General features: G+C 44.1%; 1 protein-coding gene across 1 annotated transcript in view; it reads left to right on the forward strand.

Moving 5' to 3' along the window:
- Window positions 1–22481: 22481 nt before the first annotated feature.
- The window catches only part of COL25A1 (collagen type XXV alpha 1 chain), a gene marked incomplete at both ends in the record, with an annotated part of 297729 nt that continues 296927 nt past the window's right edge, over window positions 22482–23283 (forward strand). The window contains one exon of the mRNA XM_082281981.1: window positions 22482–22874. Coding sequence (XP_082138107.1) covers window positions 22482–22874 — 393 coding nt within the window. The remainder of the gene's footprint in view (window positions 22875–23283) is intronic.

The raw sequence follows: 23283 nt of genomic DNA on the forward strand, positions 1-23283 counted from the left end.
TCTTGTCATTATGATAATGACAGATTTTGAATGCTTAACCTATCACTTATAAAAAGAGTATGTTTGTTTCCATAGAACCAGATTGTTCTCCCCCCACATGTACTCAAGTAAGCGAGACAATTCCAGGATTAAGGGTCTCAGTAATGTCAGTAGGATTAAAGCAAACATTTTTCAGAAGTGACTGGGATTTGTTAAAAGCCTCATTCTTTAAAGTGTTATTTTTGATGCATTCCAACAAGCACATTAGGTTCATCACATACTGCAGAGCCTCAGCTGCAAAATCTGGATCTAGATTCATAGCTGGACCAAAATCTCAGGTCTTCTGCCCTTCACAGACACAAAATAATTTGTCTTCTGACAGCCAGACTCCCTAGGGACAGGACTTAGTATCGGGAGATAAGGACTCCTTTTCCAGATATACTCTCAAGTACATAATTTCACTTGTATTTCGATTTCAACATTTCCAACAGAGGTTAAACAAACTTTTGTGTGCAGTGAAATGGAATCGTATCTGTAGGATACATAAAACGTATTAGCATATCTATATTCAAAGAGTTATTTGATAATGTAAAATATTACACCTCAGAAAGAAAAAAAATCTTGAGGATACTCTCCCAACCTCATAAAAAAGTCCAGACTTATTTGTTTTATATGCATTCCCATTCAATACTTGTTAATGTTTCTGTCCATGAGGTCGCACAGGCAGCCCAGTCCCAACAGGGCATCAGCATTTAGAATAGCTTTCCCTGACTGGAGGTGGCTTGAAGAGCCCCTTGCTGAAAAAAGCACTGCTGTGCAGTCAGCAGGGGCAGGCAGGATGGTGCTCTCCAGGGTGCGAATTCGCAGCGCATTAGCTGCTCTCCATTAACTCCCGTAGTAGTAAATGTGTCATTGTGCTCACAGGAGCATTCTTAGTACAGATTAAGGCTATCCACACAGGAAGCTAGTGTGGAGTAGCTAGGGCTGTATAAATTCACACCTTAGCTGAGTTGGTACTAAATTTCCCCTGTAGACAAGCCTGCTGTCTATCCACCTACTTATTTTGTGTGGCTTGCAATGCTACTTTTCTTCAATGGCCTCATTTCTGAATATGATTGTGGATCTATCTTCCTTTTTGTCCTTGAGAGTCATTTGTTGCATGCTACCCACCAGGCAAACCTTCAGTTCCTGCAGCTGCTCTCACATGTAGTACCAAGGGTCTCTGAGCTCTCAGCACCAGGTTGGAAAATGTGAATGCTGTAGACTGAAAACTCAACCTAAACCCACTGCCATATTTCCACATATTTCCAACTGCAGCTGGTATTCCCTCTGTGGCCATCCTCCTCCATCCTCTACAACCAACATCATCTTTTTCTGCCTCCTCTGCAGCTCTTTGTAGCTGACTTGTTTTAGAGCTGTGTGAGAAACACAAAGTCTTAATGCAATCTAAGCGTGAACTCACTGATCCCACATTCTGAGAGCAACGTGCTCAGGGGACCACGTGAAACTGTGCCTGAGCAGAGTTGTTATCATTTAATTGCTCATTTTACAATAAGCTGAACAATTCTAAATAGTCCCGACACCTTTGGCTGGATAAAAAGCTAACCAATTGTAACCCAGAAATGCTGCAAACTTCCCTTTAGCACCTGCTCCGCCTCACTGCTTGCTTTTATGCTGTTGCTCAGGCTTGTTGCCTGGTGGATGCATGGTAAGCTGCTTGGGACAGGATTGATGTCCTTTATACTTCATCAAGGTCTGGGAGAATGGGGGACCCCTATCCTGTTACACGGGGCACAGCCGCAGCACGAGTGATGGTGATCGTGATTACAGCTGACAACTGAAATAAACAGTGCTCTGCAGACCTCATCCACTTCAGCTGCATTAACATGAAGGGCAGAAAATACAGCCATGATCCCAATGTTGAAAGCTGGATGAAACTGGTAGTGTTACAGTTGTATTTTCCCTCCCCTTTGCACAACCAGATGACACACCTTATTAAGAACATTTTCCTGCATGCTTTGCGTTATTCCATTGCCCTCAATGGTGAAGGAATGCAAGAGTAAGCCTAGCTTTTTTACACTTTCTCTCTTTCTCCCTTGCTAAAGTATGTGGGACTCGATGTCTAATCCATACAGTTTCCAGGGCATGCTACTCAAAGAGAATACACCATTATTAATAGTGGACATCACCAAAATGCTTGAACAATGCCCCATTGTGAGGGTGGAGAGAGGTTGTTGATGGTTCAGCTCCAAGCCTTGAATTCCCTCTGCTAACCCCACAACTGACCCATGGGAACCTTTTCTCCTTTCCTGCTTCCCCTGTCTTTTCCTGAAGAGTCTTTGTTGCCTTTCTGTTAATAAGTGTCCTTGGTGTACTCATTTGCATGGTGATTTGCACTTCCAGCTCGCAGATAATCAATGGCCAAGAAATTGCTTGAGTTCTGGAAATAAAAAATAAAGGTCTGGAGATCTTAAATTTTGTTCAAGGATGTGCTTTGCAGAAGAGAAAGAAGACTGTTCCCCCTCTGCTCTCAGCTTCTGCGCTGTACCTCTTTCAAACACAGGATTAATAATTCAGTAAGTGGGAAATTCTTCTCAAAATCCTCTCTGAAAGCTTGACAAGGTGTATGCCCACTTCCCTGTAACTCAGGCAGGGCTCTAACTTTTTATCGCAAGGCTATCATAAATAACAGATTTTAGGGGAAGTTGGAATCATTGCTAGGAAGGCTTACTGCTCCAGAACCACAGATGGAAAGCTCTTTAAGATGGACACCTTGTTCTGATTTCCTTCCTGAAAACCTTCTTAAATGTAGATTTTGGCTTCCTACCCAGAGCTTTGAAGAAATTGCCCTTATAAAATCTCTCCTCCCCTCCCTGAGAGTTTTTTTCCCTTCCAAAGCTACCAGTATCTCAATGCAAGTAAGTTTAGCCAGAATGTTTGGCACAGTACATATTTTGAAGAGAGTACACCTAATTCTCACTTTTGACCCTGCAAGCCTACACTCAAGCTCTAAGATTACAAGCTACCTTAGTCAAATGCAGCTTTTAAATATCCAAGTGAAAAGTATGTGTGTGATGATGATTCCTAGTTTCTCGTTAGGTCAAGTAGGTAAGATTTATGATGGTCTTCAGTTTTAATTTCCATGTTTCGTGTAAACACTTATTACTTATTACATTGTAAACAATGTGATAAATAAGTGTGTTTCTGAGCTTCAGCAACCTTAACCTCTTTGATAATATTGGCTTTTAATTAATTTATTTATTTTAAAAATAAGTATAAGCAGATTAACTACAGCCAGTGTGAATGTTTGGATTTATTGATTTGACAGTTTAACATTGACCTCTTGTCTTGGTCAATATTTTCCTAGGAGGTTATTAAATCTTAGTGTCTTTTACAAATGTCAGTATATATATTGTAACCAGAACAGAGGAAAATTGCAGTGCTAGAAGTTTTATTAACCAATAATAAAAGTTTGGTAAAACTAATTATTTTCAGGTTAAAGTCAAATTAATCAAACCACTGGGCTGCTTTTTTAAGAGTGGTCAAGCATCTTGACCTGCAATTTAGAGATGCTTAGTTTCAATTTATCTAAGTTTAATAAAGGAGAGCATGGGGGGAGGGGGAGAAGAACCAGCCAAGATGTTTGATTTATCGTGGAATAAAACATTTTGTTTAACCACAGATTAATGTATTTGTTTGGATGTGGAAGAAAAGCCACTGAAGGAATGAAGAGAAAACCACAATTCTTCTCCTTTCACTTCAGCTAACAAACAGAAAAAGTAATTCTCTGAGCACTGCTTGTTACTGCATTTGTTATATTTCACTAGACATATCAGGAAATTTCTCTATATTATGGCAGTCTAATTTAGATTTTAAGAAAACAGGCCGAAAAAAAGACAGACAAACATTTATCTCCAGGGAGGAAACAACTGATTCAGCTGCAGCCAGCTGTTTCCATACATTTAGCAGAGTACATTCCTCCAGGGCTCCCACACTGCTGACCTATAAAAGGTGAGTGCAAGTAGCTTCTCAAGGTGTTACCTTTCCAGGCTAGACACAAGACTGTTAACAACATGAAAAAGGGAAATAGTTTCCCTTTTTCTCATTACTGGAGGACTCATTTTCCTCCTTCTGACAGGTTTCTCACTGCTCTACCACTTAATAAAAAAAGGAGATGGCACTGATCCCCATCACACATTCTTCCCATTTCTCTGGGCATAGGTATTTAACAAAAAGGAATGTTCATCTAAAGTTTTGCCTAACTCTTCTCTGAATTACTGCAGGATGGCTCATGCCATTCCACAGCTGTTGTCTTGTTTACATAGCATGGTTTAAATGGACATTCCCATCATGGGACATATGGAGCATGGATGTTACATACTGCATTCTAGAATAAGGCTTGTTAAATCCCACTTTTATGGCTTGAGTTTTTAAGTCCCTGTGAGACTTTGCTGCAGGAGACTGACAGGAGGGACAGGTGTATTGTGGCTTCAGCCTGGTGACAAGTTTTTACATTCAGCTGCATTCTTCCAGCAGCAAAGGGCCGAGCAGCTGGCAGCCCCTGAGCCTCCTTGCCTCTGCGGGAATGCCTGTGGCAGGGAGAAGAATGTGCTGCCTCCCTGCCCCGTCACGCAGTCACATTGCAGCACAGGCACGGCTGCTGATCCTGCTCATCAGGTGAGGCCTCCCTTGGATGCAGCCTCTGATACCCGTATTTACCCTGAATGTGGGCCTGGGGTCCTTACCTGGAGAGATGCTGAGCATTTTCAGGCAGTGAGCAGATCTTGCAACAAAGAATATGCAAAAAATAGGGCTTGCTGAAATCAGGTCTCTTTTTGCAAACATTTTCATGTTTTGAAATTGAATGAAAGCTCAACATAGTTTATCATGTTTCCTTGTTTGCTTAAACAGAGATTTTAATAGGAATATATTATACCGGTTTTTGCAGGAGGCAGTGTGAAAAGGGTCCTTCTGAAGCCCATTCTGCCTGTGAGCAAGGTAAGTCCAGTAAGTGAGCATTCCTCGATACAGGCATCCTTCGTGTGCCTACATTAGGAAGCACTTTTGAGGAATAGGTGTATAACACAACTGAGAAAGCCCAAAAGCAAATCAAGACCGGGCTTCTTTTGGTTGCATGGCACCTAAGGGCAACTAGATGTGAAGCAAAGGGCTAAATTACACTTTGTACTACATGGATGTGCTAGGGAGGAAAGCATCTCCTCTCCACTCCTTCTCTCTCCCTCATGTTGCATCCCTCATGGTCTGTAGAAATGTTTCTTCATAGCTCAAGGGGAGGAGTTGGCACTGCTGGCCAGGATGAGATGTTTCTGTAGAAGCATAAAGCTGGGGTCAGCAGGCTGGGCATATGTACTGGCTACCCTGGCAGAGCAGGCATAGGGAAAGCTCTCTGCAGGGCACTTCCCCCAGCTTTCACCCAGGCTGCTCCTCCTCCTTGTCTTGTGCATATATGTGATGCTACGGCAGGGAGCAGAATGAAGTACTGCACCAGATTCCTATCCTAACTATTCAGGCTGTGAACCCAGCCACAGGAAAAATAGCCAAGAAAAAGCAGAAACCAGTCACCTTCTTTGGTTGTAAAAGAGGAATGGTGTGAGAATCCAGGGTGAAGTTCCAGCCCCACACCCCATCACATCAGCTATAGCCAGCAGGCAAGCGCTCTTCAGAGTCTTTTCTTGCAAGATGTGATATAGGTATTTCTGCATACAAGCTATTTCCTCTTTTTTGTTTTCCCCTTTGAAGGTCACTGTAAGGGTGAGCTGCGTCACTGCACAGCTCAGGAAAGGCAGGTGCTACAACTGCTTACTCTGAAAAATCAGGCAAGAGCATTAGCTCTTTTGCAAGGAGAGCAAGCATCTGGAATCTTTCTCCTTTCACAGTAATCTCATTTACTGTGAAATGATTGAATTCAGAACCCTGAATTTTCCTTGAAGACTATCTACAAGTACCAGCCAGCTGATCTACAGCAATCTAGGGGGTAGGGGATGTATAAATCTCCTTCATTTATAGCCACCTTCCTCCCACCCTCCTCCAAAATCATATTCTCTCTCTTCCAATAGCAGCAGCAGTGACGGATGCATCCATCCCGTGGCAGGGAGGACAACGTGGGTCTGAAGCTGCGGTGTTGCCTGGTAACCACCTGCGGAGAGCATGGAAGAGCAGGCGCTGGAGCCCGTGGTGCCGCATCTCTCAGACAAATGGGTGCCTCGCAGCTGGCCTGAGGATCAGCAGTGCTCAACGTGGGCCCCTCCTGCGCAGCAGTTTCATGCTGGGCCATCTGGTTGTAGCATTGGAGAAGTTTGGCTCCTTTTCTCATCTCTGCAATTGATGTTATGCCCATCAAACATGGCTTTGGAGCAGTCCAAGCCCATCGGCACAACGAAAGCCTATTCTGCACAGATGGATAAGGATCTGACCCTGCACCCTCAACACCATGGCAGAAGGGCTCAATGGCACAAGAACTCATTTACTTATGAAAACATTCCTATTTGGTTATATTTATCATATAACTTTTCATGATGTTCTGGGAGTCTGTTATGTGATATACTTAAAATACATTTTGGGATTCTGACATATTTGGATTTGGTCAGATGTGGAGCTTGGCTCCAGATCAGAATCTCACTTACATTAAATCTAGTTGCGGTATGAAACCCTAGAACTAGGATTTATATTCAAACTAAACACTACTAGAATCCTACAAGCAGTTCCTGTAAGAGCTCAGCTATATTTGGTGGCTACCTGAGCAGCTGAGGCTTTAAACAAAGCCAGTACTGCTTGCTCGGCTTTTACCAGCATGATCAGCAGTCTTGTTAAAAAGAAAAAAAGAAATCAGGTTTATTTTTGAAACCTAACTGGAATATAGGCTTTTCCCTAAAAAAAAATTTAAAAAATTTAAAAAAATTGGCATCAATGTGTTCATATAATGGAATTTAATTAATTATTATTTCGAAGACTTTCTTTTCTCTATAATTTTCTTAGCAATGTATGAGCCAACAACTTAAGGGGAAGAGGAAAGATGACCAAAGCAACATGAAGTATCATGTACTTGATGGTTGAGCACTGATACCTAATTTGTAACTGTGCACATTACTGGCTTAAAACTCAGAATGAAAATCCAAACCAGAGTCAGAATGTAGCAGAACATTTATTTTGGCACACTGAACATGGAGGCATATATTTAGAACAGCTTGCGGAGGAAGAGTCACACCTTTAAAAAACAAAGCCTGTGTTCACGCCTCACTTGTGAAAACTGGACCTAAAAGTAACATAATGGTTTCACTACATTAAGCATTCTACAGCACAAGGAGCTATCAAGCACTTCCTCAGTTCCTGGAAACTCCTACCCGTTTGAGACCCGTTCCTTGCTGTGATCCCTTCAAAGATGCAGGTCAGGACCCTGGGTGCTCCTGACACAGCACTGGCACTGTACAGGCCTCAGGGCCTTCCCCGCCAGCTTCATCCCCAGCCACATCATCCCAGTTCATTACAGCTGGGAGGCATCCAGCCCTGTGCACCCAGACTGCCAATAGAACAGGATAATGGTGGGTAATCAGGCAATTCACTTGAAAAGCACTCTCCTGGTCTGAGTTAGACCATTAAATTCTGCCCAGCGTGATGGGGCAGCAGCTTCTGAGCACCTCTTTTTGTCGCTGCAGGCAGGGGCATAGCCCAAAGGTGCCCCTTTCCCTCTCTGCCTCTCTGCTGGTGATCTGGTAACACAGTAAAACCTTAGCTGGTTCCTGCCTTCCTTCTCTGTGCTCAGTACATGCTGACATGTTAGTGAAACTCTGCACGTGCCTATGAAGCACAGCAGGCAGTATGGAAATGCTCCATGCCCTTTTTGACAATTATGCCATTTTATTTAATAGTGCACTCCCCTGGACGTTGCAGATAATCCCCCAATATTCCAGCCTGGTAAATGAGGAGGAGTCATCTTGTTTCTTCCCACTGCTGCTCCCCAGGAATGTCTTTTTCCTAGTCTGAGCTCCTCACAATGGCCAACAGGTCCGGAATGACAAGACTCTGCGTAACGTTCAGACAAACCCAACCCCTCTGCCTCCTGATGTGCAAGGAGTGTCTGCCTGCCTTAGTAAATGTGTTTGTGGTATCAGCAGCAGTGGGAACAAACTAGAAGGTAAATTGCCTGTTTAACCAATGGGAAGAACTCAAAAAGCACAATTGTGGCAGGTCTTCATTAAAAAGTGACGAGACTGGTTCTAAATCTTCAAAGCAGATAAAACGAATTTAGTTTCAAATTCACTTATGGTCTGAGACTAGGTATTCTTCTGAAATCTGGAGGGCAAGAACTTTTCTCACTCTCTTTCTCCCCTCTCAAAGAGCTGCCACCTGCGGTGCTGTCTTGCAGAGAAAGACCAGAGGAAAGCGTTTCACTCTGAGACATTCCCAGATTCCTGGCTACACAGCCCTGCTCAACAGCTGAAGAAAGCACACCCAGAAGAAAAGTAAAGACATGAACGAAGCCTAAAGAGGAAGCCCATGGTATGAATGATTGTTTATCTTTGACTTCGGGAGGAATAGCAGAGGCCAGCGACAAGTCAGTGTGTTGGCATGAGGTGGTGGCTCAGACAGCTGCTCCTGGAGCCAGTTTTCTGTGGGCTGCCGTGCTGCGTGCGGGTGGCTGAGGTGCTCGGGTGCTGCTGGGCCCTGCTTGCTGCAGAGGAGCTGCCTACGGCAGAGTGCCCAGCCAGGGCAGCCCCGCAGCACAGCTGTGGTGGCTGTGCAGTGAACGTGAGCCAAAGCTCTCACTTTGTCCTCACAAGGCCACTGTTAACAGGAGAAGGGAGAAAAATAAAAAAAGAGGAAAAAGCAAACAGTAATGTGGGAATTTTCCCCGCAGCACCGGGACTGTTACTGGTGTCCCTGTGCATGGCTCATACTGCCCCTTTATTATGTACACCTTTGAAGTGCTGTCTTCAAAGACAGGGTCCATGTTCTCTCGCACCCTCTAGTGCTGTAACTTTCCAGATGGAATGATACTTTATTTAAGCACTTCTTCATTACACTATCAGCTACTTCTCTTGTCTGGGAAATAAAGGTTGATTGGCCGCGTGCTGTTACTGATTCATATCACAGGCACATGAGATAGCCAAGATTAAGTAACAATCATTGCAAAAAATGGCAATGACTATGCTAGAGATGCCTTGTAATCCTTACACAAAACTAGAAATTGTGACCAGCATACTACCCAGGTAACTGTGAAGCCGTACAGACATTTCTGGAAGCTAGCTACATGCAATTAAAGAAGTCATATATGACAAATTGCAACATCCTCAAAATCTCAAGTGTTAAGTGCCTTCATTCTAAGATTTCTAAGATATGGTTAATATAGGCCCAGATAATTTTCCTTTAAAACTAAATTCCAGGCAAGTGACCTATCCTCCTCCTTAGTATTCTGTTTCAGTTTGTTAGCAATTAGTACTATAGAAAAGACATCTTTAGTCCAGAACAGATTTCCAACTCATTTAACAGTTCATTTTTGGATAATGGAAAAACAATTGAATCAAGAGCTGGAGCTAAATGGTTCATCTGAGTACAGAAATGCTGTTTTATATTTTGGAGATATGTAGAAATGGCACTTGGTGGCTCATGCTATCATTTCAAGAAGGAAACAGCACGTGAAGCTGGGTATTAACTCCTCATTCTGTCTGCCACAAGCAGTGTCACTGCCCATGGACTGAGACTGAATTTCGTGGGAAAACACTTCCTTTCCCAACATCTACTCTAACAGGGCTGCCCAACCCTAGAGCCCACAGCACTTCTCTGTCAGTGCTAGAGCTGTAACTTGTGAAGTACTTAAGGGTGAAAGACACAGTGAAAAAAAGGGTTGTATTTATCAAGCTCAAAGAAGGCTAATAAATAAATGAATCTTTATAGGAGTCTTAGAACATCATATGGCTTCAGGCAAGTACATGTTCGTCTTCAGATCAAAACAGAGGGGAAGCGGTTTTGGTGTCTGAATGAAAATTGGTTTGGAGAGGAAGCAAACAGCATCTCTTAAATGGAAGTGAAAAAGAAAATAGCACAAAGAACCATATGCCTGGCATCCTTGAGAGTCCTCAAGAGAGGAAGGAGAGAGTTGTGTTAGAAGGGTGAGATGTGGTCTATGCTTGTGTAGACAGGGAAATAAGAATATAGCTTCAAGAGGTGAGAAATGTCAAAGAAATAAAATAGGTATGTTAAAAGAGGTGTTAAAGAGGATTATTTTCCCTCAATGTGTTCCCTGAAATCCTGTTTAATATTAATGGCACTTGAATACACAGCCAGCTCATGGGGAAAGAACAGTGATCTTTGTGGCCTTAAATAGGATCCTACAAAATTCACGGCAGCACAAGAGGTAGACAAAACAAGTTGCTTAAGTTCTAAAAAAAATGCAGGCTTTGGATGCACAGAATAAGGCACTGGGAAAACAAAATAAGATCAATAAAACAGAGGAAATAAAGAGATATTTGGTGTGAGAGTCCTACCCTAAATTCAGGTAACTTCTTTGTCTTTGGTAGGTCTCACTGACCTGTAGCAATGCCATCAGGTATGTGGCCCACAAGGAGCTCCTGCCAACAGACAGCTGCAAACACATACCCCTTTCCATCAGCACATCACTGCTTCATACAGCCACCATCACAATAACTCAAGAGACAGCACTGCAAACATTTGTACTGAGCTACAATCCTTCTCAAAATGTTCAGGAAGATGTAAAAGGTCTGTCTTCAATGGGTGTTTGGCAGTAGAGATCTACAGAAACCTACAGAACTTGGATGGGGTGGCAGTGCAGCTGCAGGCAGAAAGGGGACAAACTGCTGGAAAGAAGGATGCTGTCTCTGAACCAAGCAGAAGATGAGACAAGCTTTTAATTGGGGGAGGATCACGGGAGCTTCAAGAGGAAACAGTGAAGGTGTGACATAAACACAGGGTGTTATAAGGGTGATTTTGATGGGTCCCAGCTCCTGACTGTAATAAATCAGTACATGTTAACATCAGATCTGGAAGAAGCAACATTTGGGCAGACTCCTTTGAAGAGCTGATTGCTCCAACGTGCCCTGATTCACAGGGATATGAATGGCAGCAGCAGCAATAAACCTGCCCACAGCTTATCTGCCTTTCTTTGTCAGTGTATCTTTTCAAATCAGCTTCTAGTGAAGAAACAAGAACAAAAACCAAAATCCAAACAAACCAACCTCCAGATGAAAACACTAGGGCAGCATGCAGCTCCCCTGGAAAGCAGAGCAGGAGTTTGGTTATGGTTGAGTGTTGAGGAGCAACTAGCCTGCAGCACAGCTACCTAACCTAGAGGCTGCAAAGGCCCTTGGACTCTCATATTGGTCCAAGGAACTTTACATCACAGTTGTTGCTAATGAAGTTTTACAGCTGATTTACGGTATGGTTTCAGAACTCTTCATTCTTTTATAAGTGCATGGGACTTTTCCTATAAATATGGATTGAGAAGAAGGCTTTGGAGTGTTTTTTACACATTGTAATCACATACAGGCATGCTATCACTTGCAAAAAAAAAAAAAAAAAATTATATTCCCTCTCTTTACGTGTGTATATATATTTATATATATCCCCCATTTTATTTTAAGCATATGGGCTGGTATTCCTGTGGGTAAACCACCTAAAAATTAGTTCCAGAACAGACACATTAATGGAGACTCAAATAACTAAAACGTAAAGTACAGCTGAGGAAACCTTGGCAGCAAAATATTTGATCATTGCCAGAAAAAGTAGATTCTGACCTTACAGCCAAATTTCATTACCTTTTAATGACCAATACTACCGGTTTGCTTTGGTCTTAGAAACTTCTAAGTATTTCTTACATTCTGGAGATTAAGGTATTGTTGCTTGCAGTTGTAACACATAGAAATGTGATGCTGTGAGACCAGGTTGAGCTGGGGTTAGCTGAGCCCAATGCCTGACTGGGGCGTTTCCCAGATGTGCCCGGGTGGTTGTGACGTGTCAGACGCAGCACAGCCTGCCAGCCTGCCAGCACTGCTCCTGTGGGCACTGCTGCTACCACACTGGTTCCAGCTCTTCCCATACGGCACAGAGCTGAGAGGTGCTTGCTCACAGCCATTAAAGATTCTAGGAGGCATTTTATAGATGAGTGAGTTGTAGATGCCTATTTGCTGGTTTCCTGAGGGAGGCTGCTCTGATGCTGGATTTTATATTTATCACAAAGTTCATTGGAAAAGGTATCTTCACTTCCTTTCCGATATGTTTTGCAAAGCATCTGCTATGTTTCATGCAGGCTACAGCTGATTTCTTTGGAAGGGAGTGACTCCTACATAGGATTTACACATGACAGCAGCAGGCAAAGAGAGCACTGAGGGGCAGGCTTAATCCTCAGCTGTGCTCCAGCTGATATCAAAGAGCTTTTATATTTAATAAGTCTCAAGCATTTACAATCACAGAGGACAGACAAGTACAGAAAAATACAACAGAACCAAACTATCCTCAAGGGTAAGATGAAATGGAAAATTAAGAGCCCAAGATTTCTTAAATTAGTAGAAGTCCACATTCAATAAAAATGAAGAATTATACACAAATCATCCTGCTGTTTCAGGAGGATAGTTTATCTAAATATGATGTCAGGCAAAAACCACTGGAGCGCTGATGTTGAGTAGGTATGTGTCAGAAAGCAGACACACCAGTAAGTACCCTGGAAGAGGACTTCTCCTCAAACCCTTTTTTCCTCTCTTTGATTCAGGAGACCAAACCCCCAAAATAATAGATCCTTCTCCAGAGAGCCTTGCTGTGCTCTGCAACCCTGCTCACCCACCTGGCCTTCCACATCAAGCAGAAAATACTTTAGCTGCAGTGATCAAAAGCTTTCCCTTTCCTGCTCCACTGGGGGAATGCTGCTCCCAAAGCCCACTGGGGTTGTTTCTGTCCCTCTAACACAAGGACTGTTTTAATTTTAGACTTAAGCTTTTGTTAACCAGAAACATCAGAAGGACATGTTTTTAGAGGTTTTAACCAACTCAAAACAAAGCTTTCAGCTGGAAGACACTCTTCCTTAAGTCCATACAACACTTTCTTGCTACAAGACATTCCCAGCGCAGTGTGCAGGGCAGTCTCTCCAAATGTGAGAGGCACCTTCTTCATCTTTAGATCTGCTGAGCCCAGACAAGAGGTCTTCATCCTGTCCTCCAGTTAGCTGGTAAAATATGAACTTTAAAATTCCTATATCTCATCACAGTCCCTGTACATATGAATATCGAGTCTTTTGTGTCACCATCATACATCTTTTTTGCCCCTCAACCTTTTCATCTGTAATGCTACCATCCCCACCACCAAAGCCTGTCCATTCTTGTCTCTTGGTCCTACTTCTGCTCCATCAAGAAACAGCCTTTAGGAGCAACTGTAAGAGTCCATAGTAAATTCCCTTTCTTCATATTTCCCTCATAGTTGCTTTCTGCAATGCTAATGTAGCATGTACCCCTCTCCTCCAGCTTCCTCCTTTATCAGCCCTCCCCAATACTCACATTTGCCATTGATCTCATATGAGCAGTTGTCAATCTATTCCTGCTCACCTGTAAAGACAGGGTCTCACAACTCCCTGAGAGACTGAGACAGAGAGAGCATTTAACTTACATGTAACTTTCAGTTGATTGCTTTTGACAGTGCAATCCTGGAAAGTTAGAGGAGAAGGAAAGTTGGTGTTGACCTCTAAACAGACATCTACAATGCAGCAGTGCAACTTTCTGGAGAGCATACGTGTGGAGGGCTCAGGGTGAGAAAGAAGCATAGCAGGGGTGTGGAAAATGGAAGCCCTGCAGAGGAGCTCCAGGACTGAGGAGCATGAGTAATACCTAGGATGGTAAATTGAGATGTTATCTAGTAGTCCCTCTCTCCCTTATGTCAGTCAGTACTGACTGGGTTAGGCCTCCATAGCCAGAATTATCATCAAAGACTTAAATTTTCTTACACGCATGGAAAATAGGGAAGACAATTTTACTTTACCTTTGGCATAAAAATAAGTAATGTAAAGAATATGACAGCTACAAGAAGTCTATGACAGCAATTTGAGGAATCTATGCCCCTGAAAGATTCAGTAAAGTCTCTAGCAGCTGGCGGCCTGATGGAGCTGAGATGATGCAGACACAAGGCTGGGACTTGTAATCCCAAGCAGCCGGGCTATTTTATTGTGCTTATTCTTGTGAAATCTACAGGAGATCTATGGATTCTTTAGCTGATGGTATCTCCTGACTGGCCTCCTTTATCTCTCTACTCACGGCAAAGAAAAATGTCCTAAATGTTTGTGATAAGGTTTCAGACACTTTTCTGACCACCGACTTAATTTTTTAGCTCTGCAGCTCTCAGAGGCTGTGATCAGATATCTTAGATCTGTAATTTTCATAATAACTTAAATTTTGTCTAGATATTGCAGGTGTCTTACCCCATCCTCCTTCTCTGGTAATTTCATGTGGAAGAGATCACAATGCTGTTCATAGATGGAAAGACACGACAAGGAGACCTCTGACACTGATTTTTGGAACCAGCCTCAATGGTTGACCATCCCATTCCCTACAAAACACCCTTTAAAAGCTTTTTTGTAGCCTTCAAGGAATTAAGCTTCCCCCCCCCTTTCTTTCTGTGGAGAGAGAGAAGCCTAGAGAGTCACCAAGGCAGGAGCTCTGGAAAGCCTGCTGACCATCTCCATGTGCTCTCCCACTCTGCAGAGAGGCAGACTGGAGCTCATTGCAGAGAGGGAAAGTGGGTCATCCGACAGGTGGCAGTTTGGCGGCGACAAAAGGTGTGAGAAAACCAGAATGTCCCCTCAAAACCTCTGAAAAAGAAGTGACATCCATAATACACACTTCTTTTACACCTTGTAGTAGTAACCCTGTTGTGTAGGTTTTGTCATGCACTTGCAGGCATCTTTTGTTCTGATCCAGAGGAAATAAGCAGTTATTTTGCAGATGTTGATAAGCCTTTAAGAGAAGGATTATCTGTTTGTTTGTTTGTTGGTTGGTTTTGTGTTGGGTTTTTCCCCCCTATGATGCACTTGGGCATTTTTTTCTTCCTAAGAAAGGAGATACCGTATACAACTGATCTGAGCATGATCAGGAAAGAAAGGTTTTTCTTTGGAAATTTTTCATGAGCAAACAACAATTTCTCAGCAAATTTTATGTCCTTCGAAAGTGCATTAAAATCTTCAGCTACTAATGGCAGAGCATTTTGAAAATGTACTTGAATAACTGTGGCAGGGACCACCACTGATAGAATTAGTCAAATTAGGGATTAGCTCAGAAAAAAAAAGTAACAAAATTGTGATTTATATTTATCCAAGTTTGATCTGTTTGAATTTTTTGCATTTTATCCAGAACCTATCTTCTGATAGAATTCTGTTTGTCCTCAGAAGAGTAGGATAAATTTGCCCAAGGTAAATCACCCTTTATTTAAAAATTTATATCAACATCTCATTGAATTCTGTAACACAGGATACCAAATCTGAAATTAAAATTAGTTTTCAGACTCCCCTTTTATGATACAACAGCTTTGAGAGTTATGACAGAGAATTTGTGCTTAGCCCATTGACTTTTTTACAATTTGCTGAACCACGCTTTTTTCCTGTGATGTGACTGACTGACTGAGGAGGTAGGAGTGAGCATGTAGACATTGGTTCCCAGATCTCACTGAAATAATGAGAGATTCAACCACCAGTTGGAAAAGACAAGTCTTCTGAGCCCACCACTGCCTCCTTCAGGCCTAGAAACACAAAATAGAAACCTCAAGAAGTGTCATGGACATTCTGATAGGGATTTTCATTTGATAGCACCACAGTAATTTGGTTAAAGAGAGATAAGGACACGGCCCTGAGTAGAATTGTGGATGACAGTATAAAATGGCGCACTGATAGTCAGATGCGCAGTTCTTATAAGAAGAAATTTTATTCCAGGTAAATTACTCAGAAGATACTAATTCCAAATGGGGGCGGGGGGGTGGGGGGGTGGAGGGTGGGGTGGGAATCACCAGACTTTGTCTTTGAGTCACTTGGAAGACACCGTCCACTGAACCAAGGGAAGAATTCCTGTTGCAACCATCTCCCACACCCTCTGAAAATCCATTCAGGGATTTTAATTCTGCTTGCTTCCTGGCTCCTTCCTTTTAATTTGGTATTTAAACCTTCCTCCTTCTGTCTTCTGCCTTTTCTTATTCCTAATTGTTTGTTCCACAATAAACTTGTCCTTCTTTGACCCACAATGTCTGTAGGTTTCAGAAGTTTCAACCTGTTTCAAGAATGTAAATCGTTGACAGTGCTTACAGAAATGTTAGTTTATCTGCATTACAATGATTCTATGTTTGCCAATATCCTGCAGGACCTTTACATTTCTAGTAATTGTGTTGGGGCATAAAAATATACCCAGAGTTACTGCTATCTTTTTCAGAGGTGCTTTCCACTGAGATGTCCCAGCAGTATACTCTTTATTGTAATCATTTCTCTGAGAAAAAAGAATTCTCTCCTTGAAAGTAACTGCTTCTGCATGCCAGAAATTTGGAATTAACAAGGTGAAGAGAATTTCCCTGCTGTGTAATTAGCTTTCTGTGCTGAATCCATCTTGACCCTCGTGTTGGCATTTTTATACCTTCCAAATACTCCAGCACATGTGAAAGTTTACTTCCATGACTAATCCTATTGATTTGGATCAGACTACACACGTGAGTGAAGTTATGTGTTAATATAGGACTTTGCAGGCTCAGAAACTCTTAGTCCAAATTCTGTCCTCCCAGCCTTTCACCACGACCCAGGAATTCCAGTGGTGTTCATTCATACACAAATAAACAGACCAGGGAACCAAGGGATATTAACTGGCCTCGAGCCAGGGCAAGGATATCTTTTTTTTTCCACCTGAGGTTCTCAGGTCTGGTCTCCTCATCCTAATTTCTGATGATGGCTCTCCATTCAGTAAAATTCAGTAAAACTCTTGCCAGAGTTTCCCAAGAATCAGCTGCATTTTAAAGCAAGTATTTGAGCCTATGAAAAATGTCAGACAGTTGGTTTATCTGTTATGAAGTGTTTTGTAGCACATTCATGTGAAAATTACTTGTGAATTTTAGTAAAGAATGACATACAGGGTCTGAATTTTGTCTTGAATCAGTTTGTAGGTCTAGGAGAGCTGGTTTCATCATGTTGGAAAAGGAAATCCTGTGAAATATATTAAAATCCAGATGTAAGGGGTTATTTTATTTTATTTTATTTTTTTATTTTTAATATCAGGTTTGCCAAAGTACCAGTAAGGTTATGAAACTAATAAACTAAATCCCATGCTCATGTGACTCAACTGCCTCTAGTCTGAAGATAAGTCTGACTTAAAGATTCAAATATATGAAGTGTTTGTACAGTAGATGTGAAATGAGTATATCTAAGTAAATCATGAGCAAGTGTTATCCATCTGCTAAGTATATTAATGTACTGCATCATGTATACTGTAATGTGCTTATATTAAATTTAAAGTGACAGAAGGCAATCAATTTGGATAGTTGAAAGGAAAAGGCTTTTCCAACTTTCTTCCCAAAACAGTGAAGTAAGTTGTTTTTCTGGTGATTCTGAGCTATCTTGGCAGATATTATGAGCAGGTCAATGAGAAATACCATACTACCTAAGCTGCCAGGGAGCTGAGAAGTGAGAGAAGTGCTGGATTCTGCTTCCACCTTGCATTTTTCCCATGTAAGTATACAAAAGTTGAGTAAAATCTCATTTAAGGTGCAAGATGCACTCTAATTTGAAGGCTGAACTGAGCAGGAGAGAGATGAATGGAGGAAGAAACAGAATGCAGATACAATTCGACTCCACATAGAATGAATAATATATAAGCTCTGTTTGAAAGTGGGAACCTTTGCAAAAGAAGGGTTTGCATAACCATTATTAACCATTCAAGCGTTTATCTTTGTGTGTGTAGTCTCAGCTCTAACTCAAAGTCCTAGACTCAAATCCCTATTCATATTTATTCTCTGCCTTCTGCCTTTCCTGGTCATACATGCAATATATATCAAAAATTGAACATGGCTCATTGTTTCAGCAGATGAATGCTTATTTTTCACTCACCTGTTTTTGCATAATTTTAGTCGCAAGTTTATGTTGTCTCTGGTAAAGAAATCCAGTAGTGGACTGTGGATTGGTCAGCCAGAATACAGCATGCTGCAGACATAAAACTATGGAAAGAACTCCAGACATTAGTCCTGTCTGGTGGAAAATTGTTATCTGCAAACACCATCCACATCTTCAAACACAGACCCATGAAATGCAAACAGTAGCATCTTGTGTCAATACCTTTGGCCTGGTCATACACAAAATCTGCTGAAACGTGGCCCTTAGAGATTTGCATCTTCAAAGTGAGAGCACTTCCCTCTTGGTGGGAAGCGTGGCTGCCTCAGGTCTGTGTGCATGAGCACTTCAGCAGACTATACTTAAAATTCTCCTCCTTTTGCTACTGTTTGAGTTGGAGTGCTGCAGATTTGCCATTTTTTATACTCTGCCTGTACATGTTAGTGACCAGCTCAAAACACCTGATGTACAGTTATTTCAAGCTGTTGTATTCTGGCTATCAGATACATACTAGGCATTTGAAGCATTTTAAGTGTTTTGTAACCTAAACTTGCATGGCATTAACATGTTAAATGCAACCAGCAACATCTGAGATGTAGTTCCTGGCAGCAAGCAGTTAAATTACTGCTTGCCCATACAAACTGCCATCTGGCTTACTCCTGGAATAGGAGTTTAACTCCTTAGACCAAGTTACTCTCTCTAATTCAAGACCTATAAATCTTCACCAATAAAAAAGGTAAAAAAATAGTGGCTTTTTTTAAGAGAGAGAGGAAAAAAAGAAACCCTGTTCTTTCATTGCATGGATAGCATTCTCAAAAGTGCTACAGCAATCTGCTTTTAATCTTAGTTATGATCCTAAGTAGATGCCTTCTTGACTCTGGCATCATCATGGCTGCAAAATAAGAAGCAGGCTCACTGGCACTGAACATATGCATGTCCTGGATTTGCTCTGCCTCCCGCTTGTGGAAAGCTGGCAAAAGCAGCAAATGCTGTGTCTTAACAGTTTTTTTCCTCTGGTTTATTGTGTTTAGATGGGACAAGCGTACTGCAAAGCTGCCGGTTGTCCACTTGATGGTATCAAGTAACTGAGCATGGGAGGGTATGGCTGCTTAACGCTCTCGACTCGGGCAGACGTGACCGGAGATTTTTATAACAGGTAAAACATCTGTGTTATGTTCTTTGCCTACACAACAACTCCTGTGCTAGATTTAATCACACTGTGCATAATTTAGCTTGCTGCTCAGATTCCACAGTCCAGTTTAGTCTGTTTGGACCAACCTTGCTGTGAAGTGGATAAATAATGCCTCCATTGGGAAAATCACCATGGTTTTGCTGCAAGCAGAGGATACTGCTAATCTGCATTTTTAAAGACTCTGTTATCTGTTTCGAGGTGAAAACACATTAGGAAAAAAGCTATTGGAAATAATTTGTTCTCAAACTCTGCCATTATCAAGTAATTTCTAAGCATTTAAAAAAACTTTTAGCTGACATCTTTCCCAGAACCAAGCTTTAGCAAAAAGAAAAATGTAACTTTAAGCTGGAGCAAGGAGGAAGACTTGACACTGGTCTTTCTCCTCTCACTCTTCTTCATCATGTTTCCCTTTGTCTGAGGATATGTTTGAGAAGACCCATGTACACATGAGCATGAGCCTCGTCTCTTTTCAGAGGTGCAACCAGGCAGGGCTAGCATTTCTCCCAATTGTGTAGATGTATAGCTACCCATTGTGAAAAAGAGCATGAAAGCAATTTCTGGATATTTTACAGTTCTGCTTTCCCAGTTTCAGCTTTGATTCTAGTATGGCAGAATTTTCTATTTGTCCCAGACAGAAAAAAGAAAGGTTTCTCATCATACCTCTTCAGAATAAGAAACATCTATCCTGAGATTTGTTATTCAGTAGGAAAATGGCTTTGCACCGTGGCCGACAGAAACATGGTGATCTGGCTCATTTGGCAATCTTTATGATGGCAAGTACATGCAAATCTAATGTAACAAGGGACCTTCTGTCTCAGGCTATTTAATTTATGATGTAGAATATGCCTTATCCAAAACAAACGGATGGCATGATGCTGGGACAGAAAGATGCTTGGGCAAAAGATTGCATCATTTGGCCATGCAAAACATTGAGCCAGGTCACACTGACCTATGGGTACGTGGCTGTCTGTGCCCCATGTGGGGCACTGAAGCAGCCAGAGGATGTCTGTATCTGCCCTGAAATAAGAAGACCAGATCTCAGGAGGAAATGTCACCCTTGCACACCACAAGTGAGGCAGCACTGCTGTGAGGCAGCAGCGGGGTGCGGGCAGCCGTCCTGCTCCCAGCGGAGCCTCTCTAACACCCTGCAGAAAATGGCAACAATATCCCGAGGGTTTGCAGAGTTACTTTGCTGGATGTCACCACGAGCAGGGGTGAGTAATGGTGCTGGCTACTAACAACAGGGGGTAATGTGAAGAGCTGGAGCTGGCGCCAATGGCTGCCAGCCACTCCGAGGCAGCCTGGGCACTGCTCATACCATACTCAGGGAGCCCATGCTGTGCGCCAAATAAGAGCATTTTCTTCTGTCAGTTATTAATTCCAACTACTATTTCAACTTCTTAATGCCAACAGATAGCCTGTGAGCAAGTCCTTGTTTTTAAAAGTGCAGTTGTTATTCACAAGTCCTGACCAGAAGTTACATGCTGCTTGGTGGAATTTGTTTGCAAACTGTCCATTGTAACTCTTAACTGTTTATTGTGAAGAAACTATCACCTAGGGCTATGTAATCACGGTTTCTTCTCTCTGGCTAGAAGAGACAAATTATGAAGAATAAATGACTAGCTATGAACTTCTGGTACACTTTATTCAAAGTCTAAGTAATTAGACTGAAACCCGCAAAGCTTTTTGGATCCATGTCTTCATGGCAGTTGTGACTGAATACTTGGGAAACAATAGGTAATAAAACTTCACAAATACTATTCCATAAGAAAACTTGATTCACAGTGTAAACCCACATTCTTAGTCTTGCCTGAGAAGTGCCATAGTTGGACAAATCTCTTTTTCATCCCGTATCTTGTAAGTAGTCAGAGTTCACACAAGTAAATGCCAAACAGAGTGAGCTATGTGTTCTTTCAATATCTGGTCCTGCTTTGAGAAGTTTCTCTGGTTCAAAAAGTGTATCAAACACAAGAAATGTCACATTAAAGTGCTTTATAGGAGATGCACTGTGGTAATGCTGAGATGAGAACCAAACTACAGCAGGCCAATGCAGCATTTGGAAGGTAAGAGGCAGAGAGGAAAGGACCAGAAACCACCAAGCTTTCCATCAGGCCACACCTGCAGTTCTTTGGATGGTGATGCTCCTTCTCTAGTCAATCGAACCAGACACAATGAAAACTGGCTAGTGTGCATGGAACAGTGAAGAAGCAACTTGAGAAATAAACAAATTGGTTAAAATTAAACCTTCATACCTGGGAAGGTTTACTTTTAATTAAACCTGGGAAGCTAGTGCATGCTGCTTCTTTGTAAGCGAGCCCTTGTGTCGCCTGCCTGCGACGGTGAGTTATACGCGTTTATCCTCCACACTCTAAAAATAAAGAACGGGACAACGGAGTGCTCCCGTGCTTTATGCCCGCACCGTGGGCATGACAGCCCAGCCGTAAACCGCTGTAAATTTGCTCAGTGTTCCGGAGCTCCCCCCGCCCTTTGCAGCCCCCTCCCCGCTACCACCGGGCGCGGGCGCCCCTCCCGAGGCCACTGCGACCCTCGTCCTCCTAATTTGTGAGTCTGATGTCCTGCACGCCGTGCATACATTATGCAAAGAGAGCCCCCCGCGGCCCGCAGGCCGCCCCTCCGCCTAGGTGAATAAATTATGCCGATGAGGGCGGGGATGCGGGGCGGCAGCTCCGCGGCTGACAGCGGGGCAGCGCGGGCTGCCTGCCGCCTGCGGGCTTCCCCGCCTGGCGCGGCGCGGCTGCTGGGCGCCGGCAGGCAGGTGGAGCGGGAGCAACAAGTCCTCCGGCGGCGGCGGGGAGGGGAGCGGGAGGCGGAGGGGGGGCGCTTCCCGCCCCGCGCCTGAAAACCTCTCTGACAAGTGGCAAAGCGCTCGCAGAGCACGTTGCTCCCTCCGACGGGCGGCTGGAAACCGCGGGGACTCGTCTCGCACCCAGCCCCGCTGCCGGCTTGTGGCTCGTCGCCCCCGCCCCCCGCCGCCGCCCCTGCCGCGGGGTGGGTCGCGACCCGCTGCCGGGCGGTGCGCGGTGCGGTGCGGGCTGCGGAGCGCGCCGCCGCTTCGCCTTCAAAGTGTGTGAGCCGGCTGCGGGCTTTGCTTCTACTTACCGCATTTTTTCTCTTCTTTTAAATCATTATTTTGCCATTTTGTTATTTATTTTCTCCTACTTCGTTGCTATTATTTTTGTTATCGTTGTTTGTAAACTAATTGCCTCCATGGGGGGCGGAGGAAAGGAAATCAAAGCTGCCGCAGCTGAAGGGTGTGCGAGCACGCTGGGGAAGAGCCGAGGAGCCGCAGGACAGGATGGCAGCGGGAAGCCCGGCGGCAGCGGGAAGCCCGGCCCCGGGAAGCCCGGCTGCGGCGGGGACCGCTGCCCGCGGCGGGCCGGGCCGGTCGGCTCCGCGCTGGCCGCGCTCCTCTCGGCGCTGGCCGCGGCCTCCTGCGTCTACCTGGGGGTGCGGACCAGCGACCTCCAGGCCAGGGTCGCGGCCATCGAAGGCGCCCGAGGGGGCTTCTCTGCCGCCGCCCCGCTCCCGCCGCTGCCCGGCTTTTCCTTGGAGCAACTGAACGCGATGATGCAGGAGAAAGTGGAGCGACTTCTCGCCCAGGTGTGCGGGGCGGGGTGGCCGCTGTCGTGCGGTGTGCGTGTGGCGGGCATGGGGGGTGTTCGGGGCGGGGGGCGGCCGCGGCCATGAAGGGGGGCGGCCGGGGCGAGCTGCTCGGGTGGGAGGTGGAGAGGGAAGCGGGGAAAGTGAGCCCGCATCCCCGGGGGCCGGCGGGGCCGGGGGAGGAGCGGGCCGGGGGCGCCCCGGGCTGCTGGAGCGGGCGGGATAGGGGGTGGCGGGGGACCCTGCGTCTGCCGCCCCTGAGGCGCTTTTCTCATCTGTAACTTGCCGCCGTGCCTGCGCTTCTCGACCGCGCGTGTCGGGAAGGCAGAAAGACGGGCGTCACTTGCGGCGGCGGTGGGAGAGACCCCGAGGTGTCGGGCTTGGCTCTGTTGACGAGGGGGTGGTGAGG

This window comes from Coloeus monedula (genome assembly GCF_965178545.1).
Source record: "Coloeus monedula genome assembly, chromosome: 5".
Lineage (NCBI taxonomy): Eukaryota > Metazoa > Chordata > Aves > Passeriformes > Corvidae > Coloeus > Coloeus monedula.